Genomic DNA, 18,875 nt, shown 5'->3' on the forward strand with positions numbered 1-18,875 from the left:
GGGGGGGGGGGGCGGGGGAGGCAGAAGGAGAGGGAGAGCAGGAATCCCAAGCAGGCTCCTCACTCAGCACAGAGCCCAATGTGGGCTGATCTCATGATCCTGAGATCACAGCCTGAGCCGAAACCAAGAGTCAGACACTTAACCAACTGTGCCATCCAGGTGCCCCGTCTCTCTTGTTTTTGATGCAGCTGTTATTCTAGAAATTCAAGCTGGGAATTATCATAGCTGACTTAGTTTCATCAGGTAGCTAAGCATGATGTCAGCGAAGAAACACATACCTGAGGAAACATCTCTCTGACGACACCTGCCACCACTCTCCATCTACCACCACCAAGCGCTCACGATCCTAGATTTGTACACCCAACATCATGAGGTCCCTTGCTGTGCTAAACGCAATCTTGCCACAGGAACCTTGCTTTCTAGAGCTGTCATCACCAACCAGGGCTTTCATCAAGCTGCACACTGTAGCCACCTGCATCCCTAAGTCCTGCTGCCATTACTGCCCTAGAAATTCTGCTGACTCAAAAGGACTTTGCATGGGCCTTCTCTAGGGGTATCAAAGTCTACCACCATCTTCAGCCTTGGGAGTTTTGAAATTTGGCAATTCCATGACCCGACCATGATCAGATTGCTGAACATAGAGCATGAAGATTAAGGAAAAGTCCGTGGAGAGAGAAGAGACAGCATAAACATTTTATTACAGCTACCATTACCTCAAGTAGAGTACTCTAGATTGGATGATGAATCGAAACAAGTACTTTAGGGCTTTCAAAGCAGCAAAAAGCAATTCTGTCTTGCTGGAGTCATCTGCATTAGCCACATAGAAGTTCAGTACCTTGGAGAGTTTCCTTAAAAGGGTGAGAAAGAAAATTGTCAGTGGGGCAAAGTGGTAGGGTATGTTCTGTAAGAAGGGAACTTGGCATACCAGGGAAGCAGAAATCACAACTATAATTACCCCTTCTAGAATATGCCTTGAGCAGGAAAATTAACTCCTTTGCAGTTGGGCTTCCTCACTGCCGTAGTCTAGGTTTGAGCAGGAAAATTAACTCCTTTGCAGTTGGGTTTTCCTCACTGCTGCAGTCTAGGTTTGGAGCTTCCCTAATGCTTAGAAATAAGGCGTGGTTTCTTTACTTTAGCAGGATTTTTAAAAAGGATCAAAAATGAAAGCTGAAGGGATTCAAACCATGAAGGCATCTAAATCTCTAGTAGGTTACACACACACCCTCAGACGTTCCTGTAAGGAAGGGACTGTCTGCTTAATGTAGTCACCTTAAAAGAAGTCTAATTCCCTCCAGTCTGCCTAAACTCTTTGGGATCCACACAATGGTGAGGATGGGAAGAGAAGCTCAATCTGACAAAAACAACCATGGTTTCTGAGCATCCCAACAGATAACACTGGGCTGGGATGTCAGATTGCTCTCTGTGCCTTTCCAGAGTCTAGGCATTTTCTTAATCGTTTGCTAACTTACACTTCTGGGAGCGCTCGTAACTTGACCTTTCTTTCTGTAAATCTCTGAGTTTCCACAGTATTAAGTAATATCCACAGCACACATGTTGAACAGCTAAAGTCTTGTAAAGAAACCCAAATTACTACTTTCCGGAGTGTTGCATTTGGCTCTGTGGAATGAAGATCCAGCAATAGGAGTTCCTCACTTGAAGCTACCACCTGCTTGGAAAGTGAGGCTACTGGATGCAAAGAAACCTGTCATGAGCCTATCCGCTGCTTCTCCCAATCCAGCGGGCTTCATGTCCATCGTGTTCGTTGGTGATTATGCTACATGACACCTCTTTTCTGTCACTTACATTTTATAACATTGCTGGATCTCCCATGCACATAAAACCAAGAGCTTTCTTGTTTGGCTCAGAAAGGACATAAGGGAATCTCTAATCTGACCTGAAAAATCAGGTCGGCACCCAACCTGAGAGATCAGCAAATCAGCTAGCATGACCTGGCCTAAGCTGTTGTCAGAAAGACCTCTGCCGATCTCAACTACATTCCTGTCACTCTTTATCACATTGCTCTGCACAGTAGCAGGAATGCACAGGGGTGGGGGAGACAGGCTACATAGTATGCCACAGTGAGGTGGGCTGAAGTTAGTTGCTTTCCCGAGTCAGAGGCTCATAAACCAAAGACAGAAAGGAGACTGCACTATGGAAAAGGCAGAGACCATTCTCCCTTATATAAAAGAAAGAAAAATTACATCATCTCATATCCTGTAAGTAATAAAGTCTACAAAGCACTTGTGGTATAGGGCTGAGGACATGACCCTCAGTTCTACCAGACTTAGTCTTCCTGACACCCAACTCTCCTAAGATCCCGAGTATGATCTTCCATCCTTGACTGTGTTCCCTTCAACTCCTCATCTCTCTGTGTTCTGGATTCTTAAAGACATACAGCCTTATCTCTTCAGGAGCTTTCCAGAAGGCAGGGATTGCCTTTAATGCCTTTCCCAGGGGTGGAACACTTAGCTGGTTCTCTCTTGCCACTGGAAGCTTACAACAAGCTTCCGCACTTAGGGGCACACTTACTCAGCTTATGTCCCTTGCATTTCTTAACAACCCAACCCTAAGAGTACAAACCCAACACCCCAGCAGCAGGTAGTCCCCTTGAGTCATACTTACACGTATGCCAGAGTGGCACTGAAGTGCTTATAGATGTAGGTTTCGAGGACAGGATTAAAATGCTGGAACTTGATGTCTCCTATCAGTGAGATAATAAATACCTGCCAAAGGTGAAAAATACAGATAGCAGCACTGTGCGACCCCAGGCGTTCATTATGTCAACAAGCTGGATGCTAGCATCCTGGTGCCTTCTTTTCTTTCTCGACCATTTTTGCAGCATTCCCACTTCACTATTCCAGAGCTGAAGTAAAGTCTTGGAGTTTCTCTTATTTAACGCCAATAGAGAAACTATGTGTCAGGCACTGGGCTAAATGCTATGGAGAATCTAGTAAGAGCCGGCCCCTGGCCTCAGGGAGCTCACTGTCTCAAAGAGAGGCCAGTGCGCAAGCAAGATGAGTCAGGGAGGAAGATGGGGAGAGGCAGGAGAAAGATACAGAAGGGGTCTCCTGTGGGAAAAAGAAACTCTAACCCAAGGATGCAGTTAATGAATTATTTCGTGACCTTGTTCTCCTGAGTGCAGCATGAGTGCCCCCAATAATTGAACTTCATCAGACTTTTGCCTCTCAATTTCCCCTTCTTCTGTGAATGGCATCCCTATCAGGCACATAATCTACCAACCACCACACTGCACCTACTGCTGACAGAAGAATGTAGGAGAAGGGCCCCAGGGATGCCTGCATAGACCCAATGCCAGTTGCTCTGTCCACAGAGCCCAGACCTGTTCTTCCCCATGAATCTGGCCAAGTGCAATCTTAGCTGGAGGATTTCCTCTCTTTATCTTATATCCTTAATGCCCTGACCACTTCCTGAATGTATCAATTTCTCCAAGCTGGTAAAACAGCTAACATTCCTTTGCTGCAACATCCAGGTAAATTCTGCACAGAATTTTAACCCCAACAACGAGAAAACGTTCTTGGTTTGGATGTGTCAGCTTCCTCCACTCACTCCACCACAATTTGTAGCCTTTCAAAGTTTTTTTTTATTTTTTTTTAAGATTTTTATTTATTTATTTGACAGAGACACAGCAAGAGAGGGAACACAAGCAGGGGAGCGGCAGAGGGAGAGGGAGAAGCAGGCTCCCCGCTGAGCAGGAAGCCTGACATGGGGCTCAATCCCAGCACCCTGGGATCATGACCTGAGCTGAAGGTAGAAACCGACTAAGCCACCCAGGTGCCCCACCTTCCAAGATTCTAACATCATCTCTCCTTGTCTGGATCTCAGTTTTTGGAGTGGGCTGTGTGATTTGTACAGAATGAGACTGATGTTCGTTTCTGATGTGGGAATTCAGTCTCCCTTTTATGAACACACAAGCACACACAACAGAGCCACAGTGACCTTTGTTAAACGTATCTCCTGGTTTATAACTAGGCAATTTTAAAGTAAGTTAAAGTGATTCTTGATTTCTAATGTGATACAATACCTCGTTTACCCTAATGAGAAAGAAAGCATATCAGTAAGTAAGATCTAACAGGTAACAGAAAAATAAAGTCTTTGAACACTGAGTCAGTTGTTTCCAATTTAACCTCTAGAAACAGAGAGATGTATGCAAGTGTTTATGCAGGAGGACATTCGTCGCAGTCAGTTATAATAGCAAAATACTAAACACTACACTGTTGTGAGAATAAACTAGTTAATGTGTTTAACTGCTTACCAGTGCATCAAACACAAGGAAGTCATAGGTTTCATTGTCTGACATTTCCATCATTATGTTAAATAGTGCATCTAGTGTATCTTGCAAAAACTGAAGATAAAAAAAAAAGAGAGAGAGGTTATTTCATGCTTTCAGTTCAGCTCCATACTGTAAAAATTCAGAGAAATTAGGTTACAGTAGAATGAGTTTAAAAATAGCATTTCTTAAAAATTGACACTTGGGCTTTCCAGTGTAGATAACAAGTTTTATATTTCTGACCACTGATTTAATTTGAAATGTTGAACTAATGATACAATGACTGTGTTTCTAACCACAAATACATAAACAAACCTTAACAATCTCGCCTCCATCCACTTCCATTAACTTCTTTAAGTTGTGTTTAATGTTCTGGGAGTTCGAACGCCAATTTAACAGGCCCAACAGGTCAACTAAGAAGAACGACCACAAAGCATAAAATTAGACACTGATTGAAAGAAGTAATGCACACTATTTCAGGATACAACTATAGAACTCTCTAGAAAAGATAACTGCTCTTAATAGTGGCTAATTCCTTATGTATTTCTTTTTTTTTAATTTACTCTCTCCTATCTAAACCAGAAAAAACCTTGTAGTCTTTCAGTCTTCAGAGAAAAAAATTAACCACTAATATATGAGAACATAAAATTGAATTCCTGAATGGAATTCATATTTCTGAAATAATGACATCATAGCCATATAGATGAAAAGTTGGAAGCACTTTTTTTTAAGATTTTATTTATTAGAGAGAGAGAGAGCAAGTGGACATGAGCGGGGGTTGGGGGAGGTTGGGGCAGAGAGAGAAGGAGAAGCAGACTCTGCACTCTGCCTGACTCAGGGCTCGATCCCACAACTCTGAGATCATGACCTGAGCCAAAATCAAGAATCAGATGCTTAACCAACTGAGCCATCCAGGCATCCTGAAGACACTCTTAAGTAAACTTCATACCTTCAATTTGCTGCATTGCTTAATTCGTCCTTTATCACTATGTGTATCTCAGTGGATACAAAGGGAAAAGGGAACTTATATATATATATATATGCACTGATGCATTTATTCTTTTTAAGATTTTTTCATTTATTTTAAAGAGAGAGAGAGAGCAGGAGCAGAGGGAAAGGGAGAGAGAGTCTCAAGCTGACTCTGCGCAAGGCACAGAGCCTGATGTGGGGCTCGATCTCGACCCTGAGAACACGACCTAAGCCGAAACCAAGAGTTGGACACTTAACCAACTGAGCCACCCAGGTGCCCCACACTAATCCATTTAAACACTGCATCCACATTGTAGAGATTTCATTTTTTTCCATTTTTGAGTTGAGGAAACTGAGACCTTATGAAATTAAATAACTTGCCTTAGGTCACACAATGGCCAGGAGCATTATGAATGGAATTTAATTTAATCCCAAAAAACCATGTCCGTACTACTCTATCATACTGCCTTCCCAGGGTTCTTCAAAGAAACAGACAAGCAAATTAGATAGATTGCTATTTCAAAGGAAGGCAGAACAGGTTCATGGTCCTTAGGGCAAGACTGGGGCAGAAATCTTGAGGTGTATTTGGACTTAAAGTGTAGAATTATGGATCTTTAAGCCATTTATAGCTTTAACCAATGTTGAAAGTGTCACAGGGAACTAGAACAGGCATCTGGACTGTTACTATTTTATCATTTTGTTTAGTACATTAAGCTACTATTCCCATTTACAGAGCATTAGCCAGTATAAGTAGCAACACATGCTTTTTAATCAATGGACTTGTATAATATACAGAAGTTGTTAAAAACATATACTGTTCATTAGAATAGTCAATTTGCTTCATGAGTGTTTCTTTTATTAGTTTACCTATGGTTTAGTCCCTGGGAAACCTCCAAAACCCAGCACCTAGAGACTCCCCACTCTGAAGAGAAGAAAGTCCCATACCACTCACAGAAGGTGGTGAGGCCCCACCCATGGCCTTTCTGCCAGGGCATCATCCACCATTCTGTTACCCCTCAGCAGCCAGACAGATCAACTCACTACTCCCCAGACTATGGCATGCTCTGCTAGATCCATGTCTTTGCATATATTCTTCTCTTTGTCTCAAATGCCCAGAAATATTTTAATACTATGTATTTGGTAAGCTCATACTTATGTTTAAGACCCACCTCAAACTGTATTCCCTCTGGGGAGACTGACCCAATCATTCTGTGCTATTGTACTCTTTCCTACATATACGTACACAAAGACAAACATAACGAATGGTAAAGACACACTTGGTATCTCTTTGGCTCAGCCCATAGACCTGAGCCACTTGAGGGCAGGAACCATACTGCATTCATTGTTTTATGCCATCATGGTGCCAGGCGCCTCATAGGTGTTCAATAGGTGTTTGCTACAAGAATGAGTGAATGGGTGGAAAAGGAACCGGTGGCCTGCTCATCACAGTTCTTGGATTTACTCGTTTGTTCAGGGAGCATTTGGTAAGAGACACTGTGCTGGGCTTGTCCACTTCCCCCTTCCCATCTCCTACTCCGGCTGGAGGCTAGTCAATGGTAAGGGTCCGTTTGTTACTTCACCCCACCAGTTCCTGCCTGAGGAAAAAGGATTTAGATACTTCACCGGGGAGTCACCCGGCAGCTTTAAGAGTCTGCGAACAACCCTTCTATCAGCCCAGAGGTTTACGCCCTAGAAATATCTGCATGCCACATCACTGCCCATGTCAGGAATAGAGTTGGCATCTGGTGAATCAGAGGTCCTGGGGCTAGAAAAGTGGCAGCCCCATGTTAGAGCAAAGTCCCCAGACTTCCGGCGCTCTTTCATGCAGGTTGAGGCATATAGCTCTAGTTAATTCCTGTCAGTTGCTACACAGTATCTCTCCTATTGTGCAGATGTACAACCATGTGTTTGTCCATTCCACTGCTGATAAACCTTTGAGTTGTCTGCAGTTTTTTCTATTTATCACAAACAATTCTGCCATGAACATTCTCCTGCATCTTCTGGTTTCCAGGTACAGCAGCTTCTCTGGGCCATAAAACTAGAATGGAATTTCCAGATCATCAGAAATAACCATCCCAATGTTATCCAAGGTTCTCTCAATTTACGTCCCTCCCCAAAATATTTAAGAATTCAGGGTACTCTGAATGACAATCCCCAAATTTAGGCTAGTGACTACTTTAGAGAAAGGATTAGAGACCATAACACTTAAAAAGGAAAAGAAAAACCATACGTTTTGGTGTTGCAAATATCTATTTTCAGACCCATGTCCACTACTTATGAACCTAGGGAAAATTTTGGCACCTTAACTTTCTTTTTTTTTTTTTTAAAGATTTTATTTATTTGACAGAGAGAGACACAGCAAGAGAGGGAGCAAAAGTAGGGGAAGCGGGAGAGGGAGAAGCAGGCTCCCTGCAGAGAAGGGAGCCCAACGTGGGGTCCAATCCCAGGACCCTGTGATCATGACCTGAGCCGAAGGCAGACGCTTAGTGACTGAGCCACCCAGGTGCTCCTTAACTCAACTTTCTGATCAGTGAACAGAATGGTGATGCTGGTGTCTTCGTGCGCTAGGGTGTTGGAGGGTAAAATAAGACGATGCTGGAAACTGTCCCACACCTACAAGGACCTGAACTCCCCTCTCCCTTTGTTGGAGCCACAAATCTATTCTCACCCTCTATACAGGCCCAGCAACAAATGATCCATATAAACTGGGTCTGATCTAGTTTTGAAAAAATTTATAAATGAAGAGTCTACAAGCTCTGTCTGTAACACAGGCCAGTGGCTTTTCACCTTTAGAGTCTGAATAGTTCTTTGTGAAGCTAAGGAGAAATGCCCTTGGTCATGGTCTCTGTGAAAGAACAGCTACCCTCTTTATCAGGAAGGGCCCTCTTGGAGTGGAGGGTTTCTTACTGTTCTTCAGCTTCCTCTTTCTCAGAATACATTAAACTGGTTCCTTAGAACTTCCATCGAATTAGAAGAAAGAGAATACATGAACCACCTGCAACCCTTATTATCATTACTTGGCCCTCGGAAGGCCCTGTGTCCCTCTGATGCTTGGGGTGTCCTACGGTTCTCTTCACTCTTCTCACATCTGTTCTCCCTCCCAGCCCCACCTCAGGCCATGAGGACAGCACATCACTCCTCCCTGGTTTGGGTGAATCTGCCTCTTTCAACCTTCTTTGGGATATGTTATTATGTAAGACTTTCATTCGGTTTGGTATGTTGAGTTTTTTGAGACCTAAACGTTAGGAATGGGGAGGACAACAAAGCCAGGGCAGTTCCATCAGATGGAACTTTCTGGGATGATGGCAATGTTGTGGGTCCGCTGGCCAACACGAAAGCCTCCAGAAGCACAAAACCATGGAATACCTGAAACGAGACTAGTGCAACCGTACTTTCCTCTATGCTAACTAAATTTCGCAAGCTCCACGTGCCTGGTGGCCGCCACAGGGGGACAGCGCGCCTTTAGAACACCTAGAAGATGAGCGAGGCAGATGTCAGCAAATCAAGCATCTGAGCCGGGTACTGGCACCTGTCCATACGCTTCCTGTATTTTTGACTGGGGATAATAAACAAGTGAACCATATGGTTCTCTCTCATGGAAATTCCTTCTGCTTTTCATTTTAAGTTAATTTTAGCTACTTTGATCACTTGCTTTACTTGAAGGTCTAATCTCTGGAAAGGATAATCTATTCGATAAATGCCATCTCTCTTGACTATCCCTTAATAGTCCTAAAAGTACATTAATGCTTTGTATTGTCTGCTGCCACACTTACAAAAATACCATTTTAACATTTCATAGTTAAAAGTTTGGAAAATAGCAGAAAGAGCACAGAAAATAAACTACTCTTCCAACTTCGGGAGTCTTTCCTTTTAGTCTTTTTCTGTGTACATATGATGATGGTGATGGTGGTGGTGGTGGCTAATATTCACACAGGGTTTACAATGCGCGAGACACTTGTTTCGCTTTTACTTATTTTACTTCATTCTCTGAAATATACACTAGTATCATTCCCATTTTAAAGATGAGGACACCAAGTCACAAAGAGGTCATGTGGCTTGCCCGAGAGGAAACAGCTAGTGGCAGAGTTGGGACTTGAACCCAGGCGATTGGCTCCAAATCGTCAACATGTATCTAAACAAAACTAGGATTATACCCTGGCTAATGCAAAGTTTTCACATGTCTTTGACTACATTTTGAAATATATTTGGTAGCTGCACATGTGTCATTTAATTACATGATAATGCCCCCAATTATTGGACATTTGGATTGTTTCTGCTATTCCCCTATTATGAGTAATACGGAGACATCTTCATACATGAATCTTTGTGCTCATCTTTCATTGTTTACTTAGGTTTAATTTCCAGGGATGAGACGACTGGCTCAAAGGATCTGAATACATTCAAAACCTTTGATACACCTTCTAAATCATCTTCCATCAATACTGTACCATTTAACCTGGTACCAGCAGTTTATCACATTTGCTTTTTCCCTAAGAAGGATTAGGTCACTGATACAGTTTTGTCATGTCTTCTATGAAGCTCAGAATATTTTCTGGCTTAATTTTTGTTTTCCTCTTAATAGACTTTATTTTTCTGAGAGCAGTTTTAGGTTTACTGAAAAATTAAGCACAAAGTACAGAGAGTTCCCATATACTCCTAGTGCTCCCCAGCCTCCCCCTACTATTAGTATCTTACATTAGTGTGGTACATCTGTTATAAGTAATGATCTAATATTATACCATTCATGAACTAAAGTCCACAGTATATGTTAGGGTTTACTCTGTGTAGCACGTTCTGTGGCTTTTGACAAATGTATAATGACATGCACCCATGTATTCATCCCAGTATCATATAGTATGGCTTTACTGCTGTAGAAATACCCCATGCTTTGCCTAGTCATCCCTCCTCCTCTCTGAGGCCTTTGCAACCATGAAAGTTTTCACTGTCTCCACAGATTTGCCTTTTTTCTGGCTTAATTCTTGGTGAGTGTGTTTTTACTTTCACATGTATATCAGCTCTGCACTTAACTCTGTTGAGTCTGGCCACTTGTCCAAGTTGAAATACTATCCATGTTCTCTAGCCAACCATGATTCATCAAAACAAACAATACTGACCCCTTTTAAAGATCAACCAACATCTGATCCCTGAGTGTACCTTATGTTTAAACTGTTTTGTCTATCCCTTAGTACTTCCGAAAGGCAGAGTCCCGGCCATGTTCCTCACCCAAATCTTCTAAAAGCCCAAAGTGATTAATCCTCTCTCCATCATAGGGGCTATAGGATTTCTACGGCAAGTTCCCAGAGTTCCTCATTCTTGGCTCACTAAGTTCAGCAGGACCCCTTACTCGTAAGTTAACTGAATGAGAAGCTGTTACTGGATATCAAATACCATCATATACACAAAAGAAGTTAAAATTCATACCACAGATTACAAGAAGGAACAAAGTGAAGCCCATTTGAACTATTCAGCTGATTTTATGAAAAGCCCCTGAATGCTTGGGGGAAAAAAATGGGAAAGAGGAGGCTCTGTGGGGGGGGGGGGGGCAGAAGGAACCCTTCCTGCTCTTGGCCACACCTTTTTGGGCAAGAGACTGATTCTTCTTCTCTACCAGTACCCTCCCCCTTATTATCAATATCTGTTGTTTCATGTATTATACAGAGTACGTTATTAAAGTTCTTTGCTGCCTTGAAGGAAGGAAACATGAGACTTTAAAAATTTTCCAGCCTCTGTTAATGAATACATTTACAGGTTTTATGATCTTAAAAAATACCAAACTACTTTTCATCCTATTTGAAATACAGGCAAGATAACCTCAGAGCGAGAATTAGCTTTGTGATCAGTAGCACCCAGAACATCATGTGAAGAACGGGGAGTAGAATCCGAAGTGCCCAGCATCTGGCCTCAGAAGACACAGCCCCACGTGGCCCAGCCCCCTGGGTCTAACAAAGGAACCCAGGGGGACCAAAGAGAAAACCCAGTGTGGTCACCACACCTACCATTCTGGGTGAGTTTTGTGGAGCAAATGAGGGTGGCGATCTGAAAGCTGTCTTTAGTGCTGTCCTTGCTTGGGGTAAAGTTGGCCAGGGTTTTGGACGCTTGGAGCTCTTTTTCTTCCATCTCTACCTTAGTTCCCGGCAGGGTCAGATAGAACTTAGCATCTTCCATTTTCCTGTTGTCACCCTGAAAAGGAAGCACGTGAGGGACACCAAATGATGGGCAAAATCTCTCAGATGCAAATAAAACTGGTTTCTATCATGAGCATGGTGCCTTTCCAGGGTGTGAAACACAGTTTTCTCAAATTATACTTACGCTCCTTCCAACTCTAAGACACTGTGATACTTTTCCAGGGTTTGAGCCCAGAAATAATTTCAACACTGAATAAAAATGGAATAAGCTGTGAACTCCAAACTGAGAACACCCTAGATCTCTGCTATAAATAAATCAATACTAAGGAATGAGGTTGGAGTCCGTTTTCTTGAACCTGTAAATGGTCATAATAATATGTCATTGGGTTGAGGGGTTGACTGGATTCATTGGGAGGAAATAGCTTGTCATGCCTTCCAAAACTAGCTGTGAAATAAGGAAGACCCACACCAGGTAGAGGCAGCTCAAAGAAGCTACCGGTTCTGTGATATCATTAGATAAACGAGACCTTCCTGTGTCTACTTTCCACTTGAAAATCTCAGAAGATAATTCCGTAGCAGTTAAAGAGTGAGGACCAAACTGTTAGGGAAGGAAGCGAGGCACCCCCAGCCGAGAAATGGTGCCTGGCTCTCAGTGATACAAAAACCACATCCTACCACGCCCACCACACCCCAACCAAGCCCAACAGTGCAACTGGCCCTGTTCCACACAGGACGATGCAGAAGAGAGGCAGGTCAGCCCTTGACTAGTCACTGCCACCGAACGCCGTTGCAGGGGAGGGAGATGTGATAACGATCCAACTCACTCCTTACAGAGAGGGGATGGGAGATCATGCAGCTGGAGCCCTCTGGTTTTCTAGACTTATGGGGCAAACACTTCTAGCTCTCGACAAGTTTCTGATATTTATCCACATAATTCTGACTGGAGCCTTGAGAACCCATTTCAGAGGGAGTAAATATTTCCTAAGCCATTTTCTGAGCTTTGTTCTGTTAGCAGCACCTTATAAACCACCAGATCATGCCTCCCATCCTGCAGAGTGGTACCATCCGGGTTCATCAGTTTCACGAAGGCCACGCCAAAGGCTCGTTCCGATTTATCCCTGGCTGAAAAGACAGAAATACAGGTGTGAGCAGTGCAGAAAGACAGCAGGAAGCGCTGGCTGGGATGGACAAGTTCCCATTTTGCTCCAGGGTATGACATTCAATTATGCCATAATCAACACTGTTCAACAAGCTACAATAAGTTGTGTGTAGTGTGCATGCCACGGGCCCCTCAAAGGAAATATTCCCCAAACTGAAATCTTCTAGTACCTCCATGTATGTTTTTCTTCCTACATTTGCAAATGAATGAGACCAGCAACTATCCAATCACTCCAATCAGAAATGTGGATGTTGACACTGACTTCCTCCCACCATGTCAACTCCATGTACTGAAGACCTCTGAAACCTGTGCCTTTTCTCCCCCTCCCTTCTGTTCCTACCCTAGTTCCATTCGTGTCTTCCCTGTATTTCTAGAGGATCTTTCCAAGCAGTTCTTTTCTCCACACTGCAGACAGAGGGAAATTTCCAAAAGCTTATCTAATCAGGTCAACCATGCTGCTCCAAAACACATCCACGAGACACCTCATTTCTCTTGCTTTAAGATAGATTCAGTGAAGTCTTAATTATACTCCAAGGTTTATTATGCCACCTCTTCCTTCCCAGAGAGTAGCCCAGGTGCCAGGAGGGTCCAGCCTCCCCAAGGAAGCAGAGCACCATCCTCTGGATCTTTAGGTGTTGGCCTCTGGCCTCTAGGGTATCCCCTAGCTAGGTGTTGATGCCTGGGACAACCTGTGGCCTGTTCTCATCACACACACAACTCTGACGTCAGTAGTGGCTCATGTGCCCCTAGACTGGCTGAGCAGTAAACCACTATATGATTACATTACAATTTGTTTATCCATTCTCCTGTTGGTACCTGTTAGGCTATATCCAATGTGGGGATATTATGAATAAAGCTGTTATAAACATACACTAAACCACAACCACCACCACTACCACCCATAAAACACCTTTTAAGGGCTCCTCCATAACCTGGTTCAAAATAACCTTCATCCTTCATGATGTGGCTCCAGCCTGCCTGATTCAGACTGCTGAGGTGACTGACAGCGCTCTGTCACTCCCTAGCCCTGTGGCCCTGGGCAAGGATCTCATTTCTCTGTGCTCAGTTTGTTTTTTGTATAAACGTGGATAAAGGCATTCCGTACCTTATCAGGTGAGTGTGGACACTACACAGTGAATAAATAGAGATTCACTTAGTGTCTCATACAAACTAAGGGCTTGATAAATGCTAGCTTAGTATTATGTAGAACCACAGGAAATTGCTGATATTTGACTATTTGATACTGACCTCCCAAAACAGCAATTTTGTGGGGTTCAACCTAATATTAGGACTTCTCCCACTGCTCTCACTTCAGCCCTACTGCATTCACTTTGTGGATTTCAAACACATTTCTCCACCACCACTCTTCACTGGGCTAACATCGATTCCTTCTACACCTGTATGTCTCAGGACATCAAAATCATGCATAGATGACAGGGCTGGATGCTTTGCTACGTGCCTCCTTACAACTCTTTGCTGGTGTAGCACCGACCACACTGACCGTAGTTGCCTTTTCTCTTGCTCATCTTCCTAACCAGACCAGCAGAGACTTCAGGTCACTACCCATGTCCTATCCTGTGAAACCCTTAGAGAACATCTATTAACATCATACAGAACCTTAATATTCACAGAACATGTTTTGGGGAAATTCTTTAAAAAAATTTTTTTTATTTAAATTCAATTTAGTTAGCATATATTTATTATTAGTTTGAGGCACAGAGTTTCGTGATTCATCAGTTGTATATAACACCCAGTGCTCATTACATCATATGTCCTCCTTAATGCCCATCCCCCAGTTACCCCATCCCCCCTCCCCCCCCCCAGCAACCCTCAGTTTGTTCCCTAGAGTTAAGAGTCTCCTATAGTCTGCCTCCCTCTCTGGTTTTATCTTATTTTATTTTTCCTTCCCTTCCCCTACGTTCTCTATTTTGTTTCTTAAATTCCATATATGAGTGACATATGAGTGACACTCTGATTTTCTTAATACTAATGAATCCTGAAGTAATGGTGCTAAGTATGTAGTTTCCAAAAATTTTGTTTTCCAGACCCACAAAAGTACTGTCGAGCAAGAGTAAATCTTTTTTTTTTAACAGAAATGTGTTGTAGATCTCCTAGTACTTACATTCCTGAGATGACCTGTGTCGGAAGGTAAATCTTATATGGCAGCGAGTAACCTCCTCTATAGCAATGGATACCTGCATAATAATAAGGAACTTACAATTGACACATCCACAGTATGTTGCACTCTTAGCCCACTTCATAGAGTTGGTTCATTTTTAGTCTCTTACTACAGCACAGAGTGAGACTGAGAGTAAAGTTCCATTCAAAACAGACTGAGTTATTTTCAAAACCTCAAGAATCTCAAGAGAAATCATCTTTGCTGTTTATCATGGATTCTGAGGATGGCGATATTATAAGTTTCTAGTACTTTCTCAAGTATGAAAGAGGAAGGACTTCAGAGGAAAAAGATCAGGACTTTGGGGTCTATATAGGAGCTTCCAGACTGCAAGGTGTATTGTAGGTTGACTGATATGGTAATAATTAGGGTCCATAACAGAAGGAAAAGATAATATACTGGGGACAAGGAAGCTTTTTGCTGTTTCCATATATAGAGGGGAGAAGGTAAAAAGAAGTACATGGCAATGAAAAGAGCAGAAAATTTGTGGCAAATAGTTAAATAAATTATAGCATGATCATATAATGGAATATTATTCGAGTACCTAGAGACCCATTTCTGAAGAACTTTTAATGCCTTGAGATAAGTAGTTTTAAAAAGCACAACATAAACCTGTTAGAAACAGCACATTCCAAAACATATGACGTATATAAAATTGTGGAAAATGGTTACTTCTGCATTGAGATATTAGTGCAAATTTTTTTTTTTTTTTTAGTTTTCTAGGGAGAGCTCGAAAGACTGACAATCTGATTTGATTCTGACAATCAAGAAGTGGGCTCCAATTTAGGTTTGGATATTAAGCAGTTACAGGATCTTGGAAAGTCACCTGACCATTTTTGAGTCTTGGTTACCTAATCAGAAAGGGCATTACGACACTGTTTTAGCCACAGGGCTACTGAGCGACTCACAGGGGATGTCTTATCTAAAAAGCACTTAGGAATTTGTAATACACATATTTAAAGTGAAAAGAGGCCCAGAAAACTTGGTCAGAGGCCAAGAAGAAAAAAATGTTAGGCAACTGCTTGCAGAGTGTGAAAATTTCCACTTGGTTTTAGATCATCTTGGCAACCTATTACATCATTACAACCACAAGCGTCTCTAGTCAAATTTCTACACATTTATCAATGAGAATGTTATTTAAGAATTCTGAGTTAAAGATAAATACTCTCATGCAGAATTGTATCAATTCATTTCTTATAGGACACCACAGGCAACCGATCTATAACTTCAGGATAAAGAAGGAATGATTTGTGGGTAAAAAGAAGAAAGGAATCTAAACAAGGTTTAATATATGATGGAGATTACAAATGGTGCATCTCACCTTGACAGTCTCATACCAACAGGGCTGCTTGACTTGGTAATAGACTACTGATTTGTACTCTGAAATGCCTTCATATCCGGCACCAGGATGAATTGCTTTCTTTGGATGGGAAGAAAAAATTAAAAGAGGATTTTTTAAAATTGTTTTTTATTTTAATTCCAGTATAGTTGACATACAGTGTTATATTAGTTTCTGATGTATAATACAGTGATTCAACAATTCTGTACGTTACTCCGTGCTCATCACGTGTGCTCTGAATCCTCATCCCCTATTTCACCCATCACCCCAGCCACCTCCCCTCTGGTAGCCATCTGTTCTCTATGGTTAAGAATCTGTTTCTTGGTTTGTCTCTCTCCTTTTTTCCCCTTTGCTTGTTTGTTTTGTTTCTTAAATTCCATACATGCGTGAAGTCATATAATATTTGTCTTTCTCTGACTGACTTATTTCACTTAGCATAATACTCTCTAGCTCCAACCATGTTGTTGCCAATGGCAAGATTTCATTCTTTTGATGGCTGAGTAATATTCCATTGTGTGTATACACACACACACACACACACACACACACACACACACACACACATCACATCTTCTTTATCCATTCATCAGTCCATGGACACTGGGCTGTTTCCATAACTTGGCTATTGAAAATAATGCTGCTATAAACAAAGCGGTGCATGTGTCCCTTTGAGTTAGTGTTTTTGTATTTTGGGGGTAAATACTTAAAAGGGATGATTTCATCTAGAAAAATAAGAGAACTGCACACACCATGCATGAGCCCCCTACCCTCCACGCAGCCAGCACGTGTCTCACACTGGCACACATCCACCAATCGCATTTGGAGGCTGAAGAGTAGGGTAGGAATGAGTTTCTACTCCTTTCTTTGAGGGTCTAAGTGTGTAACTGTGGTAGTCACTGAGGGACCAGCACCATCCTACCCTTTTTGGGTTGCAGCTTCCTGATTACTAAAACAAAACCTAAAGACCAGTGGGAGTCGATGTTTAACAGCTTTCTACGGGGTGTGTCTCCTCTGGTTCTGCGGACTTGGTACAGGAAGGGGGCCCTGCAGTGCCTTCTGGGCATCCACACTACTTCGCTCCAGCCCCACAGGGACCTACCTCGCTTGAAAGTAGCCAAGTAACTTGCCAATGACATAGAACTTCTGGATCAGAAGCATACACATGAAATCACTAGTGGCTGGAGATACTTCTTAGAACGGGAGAAATGATGAAAATAAGAGTCTAAATGGGTTTCTTAGTAAACTTGGTAATTGATAATCACAAATCTAGCAGGTTTCATCCTTTTTCCTTACGAAAAAAGCAAATGCACACTAATGTGGACAGCAAGTCACCTCAGACCAAAGTCCCCTGTTGGAAAGAAGCGTGTGATGGCAGCAGGATTTCTGGGCAGCCCCACCTACCTCCAAGAGCTTGCCCTCCTCATCATACACAGACATGGTCACCTCCACGTTCTTTGGCGTCTTCTTTTTCCCTTTGTCAAACTCCCCGTGGATCAGGGTGACATAAATATCATTCCGCACATCCCCTGCAACGGGACAACCCATCCTGTGAGTGGTACTGAGAGAAGTCATTTTGAATTTTCAGGATTACATAAGATAAAACATGTAGATAAAATATGAAAGGATCTGACTTGGGGAACCCGGGTGGCTCAGTCGGTGAAGCATCTGCCTTCAGCTCGGGTCATGATCTTGGGGTCCTGGGATCGAGTCCCACGTCGGGCTCCCTGCTCAGCGGGAAGTCTGCTTCTCCCTCTGCCCCTCCCCCCACCGCTTGTGCTCTCTCTCTCTCAAATAAATAAATAAAATCTTAACAGCAACAAAAGAAATGCTCTGACTTTATAGGGAGCTATTCATACAGCAGAGGTTTTTATATGTATTGTCCTTTTCAGCTTCCCTCAGCCTATCTTTCCATACATACCAAAGTGTCTGTGAAATACAGTGTTTTAAAACGAACTCTTTTCAATAGTGATCCTTTGTTGTTTATTAATAACTGCTTTCTAATAATAAGTACACAATGTATTTTATTAGGTTACGGTAGCAGATTCTTTTTTAATAATGCCTTGGAGGGCGGTATTTTAACACATCTGAAAAAAACAAAAGCTAATGTTTATTGGGTGCTTCCTCTGTGCTAGGCACTGTTCAACATGTCTTACAGGTAATCATTACATTTATTTAAATCAGCTTAATTGTTTTTACCAGTATCAGAATCATTTCCACTTGTCATATTCTTGGTTGTCCAGCACAAAATTTTAAAATTTAATTAGCAAATGAATAGCCCCCACAGTGAAGAAAAAAATTAAATGTTAGTAAGATGCTTAAACAAAACCTACAATGAATGAAAGGCATGCCAAATTCCTGGCCAGGAAGGCTCGGTATTATAAGAAGGACTCCAAAATCTATTCTATATTAAACTGCTTCCCAATGTAAAAAAATAAAACCTTCTAGCGTTATAAGAAAACAGGGGTGCACAGTTAGAGCACTTTTTATTTTCATCACTCATCTGCTTAGAAAAAAAATTAAGGTCTTGACCGCAGTTGGTTAAGGTGATGCAAAAGGGGCTTATTCATACAACACAGTTCGAAATCTTAATTGACATACACTTTGTCAATAGAGAAACGGAAAATTTGTGTTAAAAGCCTTATCTGACAAAGCAACTTCACTGGTAATATTTGTCCCACAGTATTAAGAATGTAAACTAAAATTTATCTATAAGGATATTCATTGTGGTGTTGTTTACAAAAGTGAAAACTTGGAAAATCCTCAATTTCCAACAACAGGTAGCGGTCTGAATATGGTACAATCAGATGAGATAATATTCA

The 18,875-nt window shown here is 42.1% G+C and overlaps 1 protein-coding gene across 7 annotated transcripts in view; it reads right to left on the minus strand.

Moving 5' to 3' along the window:
• The window catches only part of DOCK5 (dedicator of cytokinesis 5), a 200,346-nt gene that overhangs the window by 69,623 nt on the left and 111,848 nt on the right, over positions 1-18,875 (minus strand). For all 7 annotated transcript variants that reach the window (XM_025873815.2, XM_025873813.2, XM_073892592.1 and 4 more), the window contains exons 14-22: positions 17,458-17,582; positions 16,039-16,137; positions 14,664-14,736; positions 12,401-12,504; positions 11,254-11,437; positions 4,604-4,701; positions 4,274-4,363; positions 2,623-2,723; positions 714-848 (exon numbers count right to left, since the gene is read on the minus strand). In XM_025873815.2, coding sequence (XP_025729600.1) covers positions 714-848; positions 2,623-2,723; positions 4,274-4,363; positions 4,604-4,701; positions 11,254-11,437; positions 12,401-12,504; positions 14,664-14,736; positions 16,039-16,137; positions 17,458-17,582 — 1,009 coding nt within the window. The remainder of the gene's footprint in view (positions 1-713; positions 849-2,622; positions 2,724-4,273; positions 4,364-4,603; positions 4,702-11,253; positions 11,438-12,400; positions 12,505-14,663; positions 14,737-16,038; positions 16,138-17,457; positions 17,583-18,875) is intronic.

Source organism: Callorhinus ursinus, unplaced genomic scaffold (genome assembly GCF_003265705.2).
Source record: "Callorhinus ursinus isolate GAN/ISIS: 27379988/994484 unplaced genomic scaffold, GSC_fseal_2.0 scaffold4, whole genome shotgun sequence".
NCBI classification, from domain to species: Eukaryota; Metazoa; Chordata; class Mammalia; order Carnivora; family Otariidae; genus Callorhinus; species Callorhinus ursinus.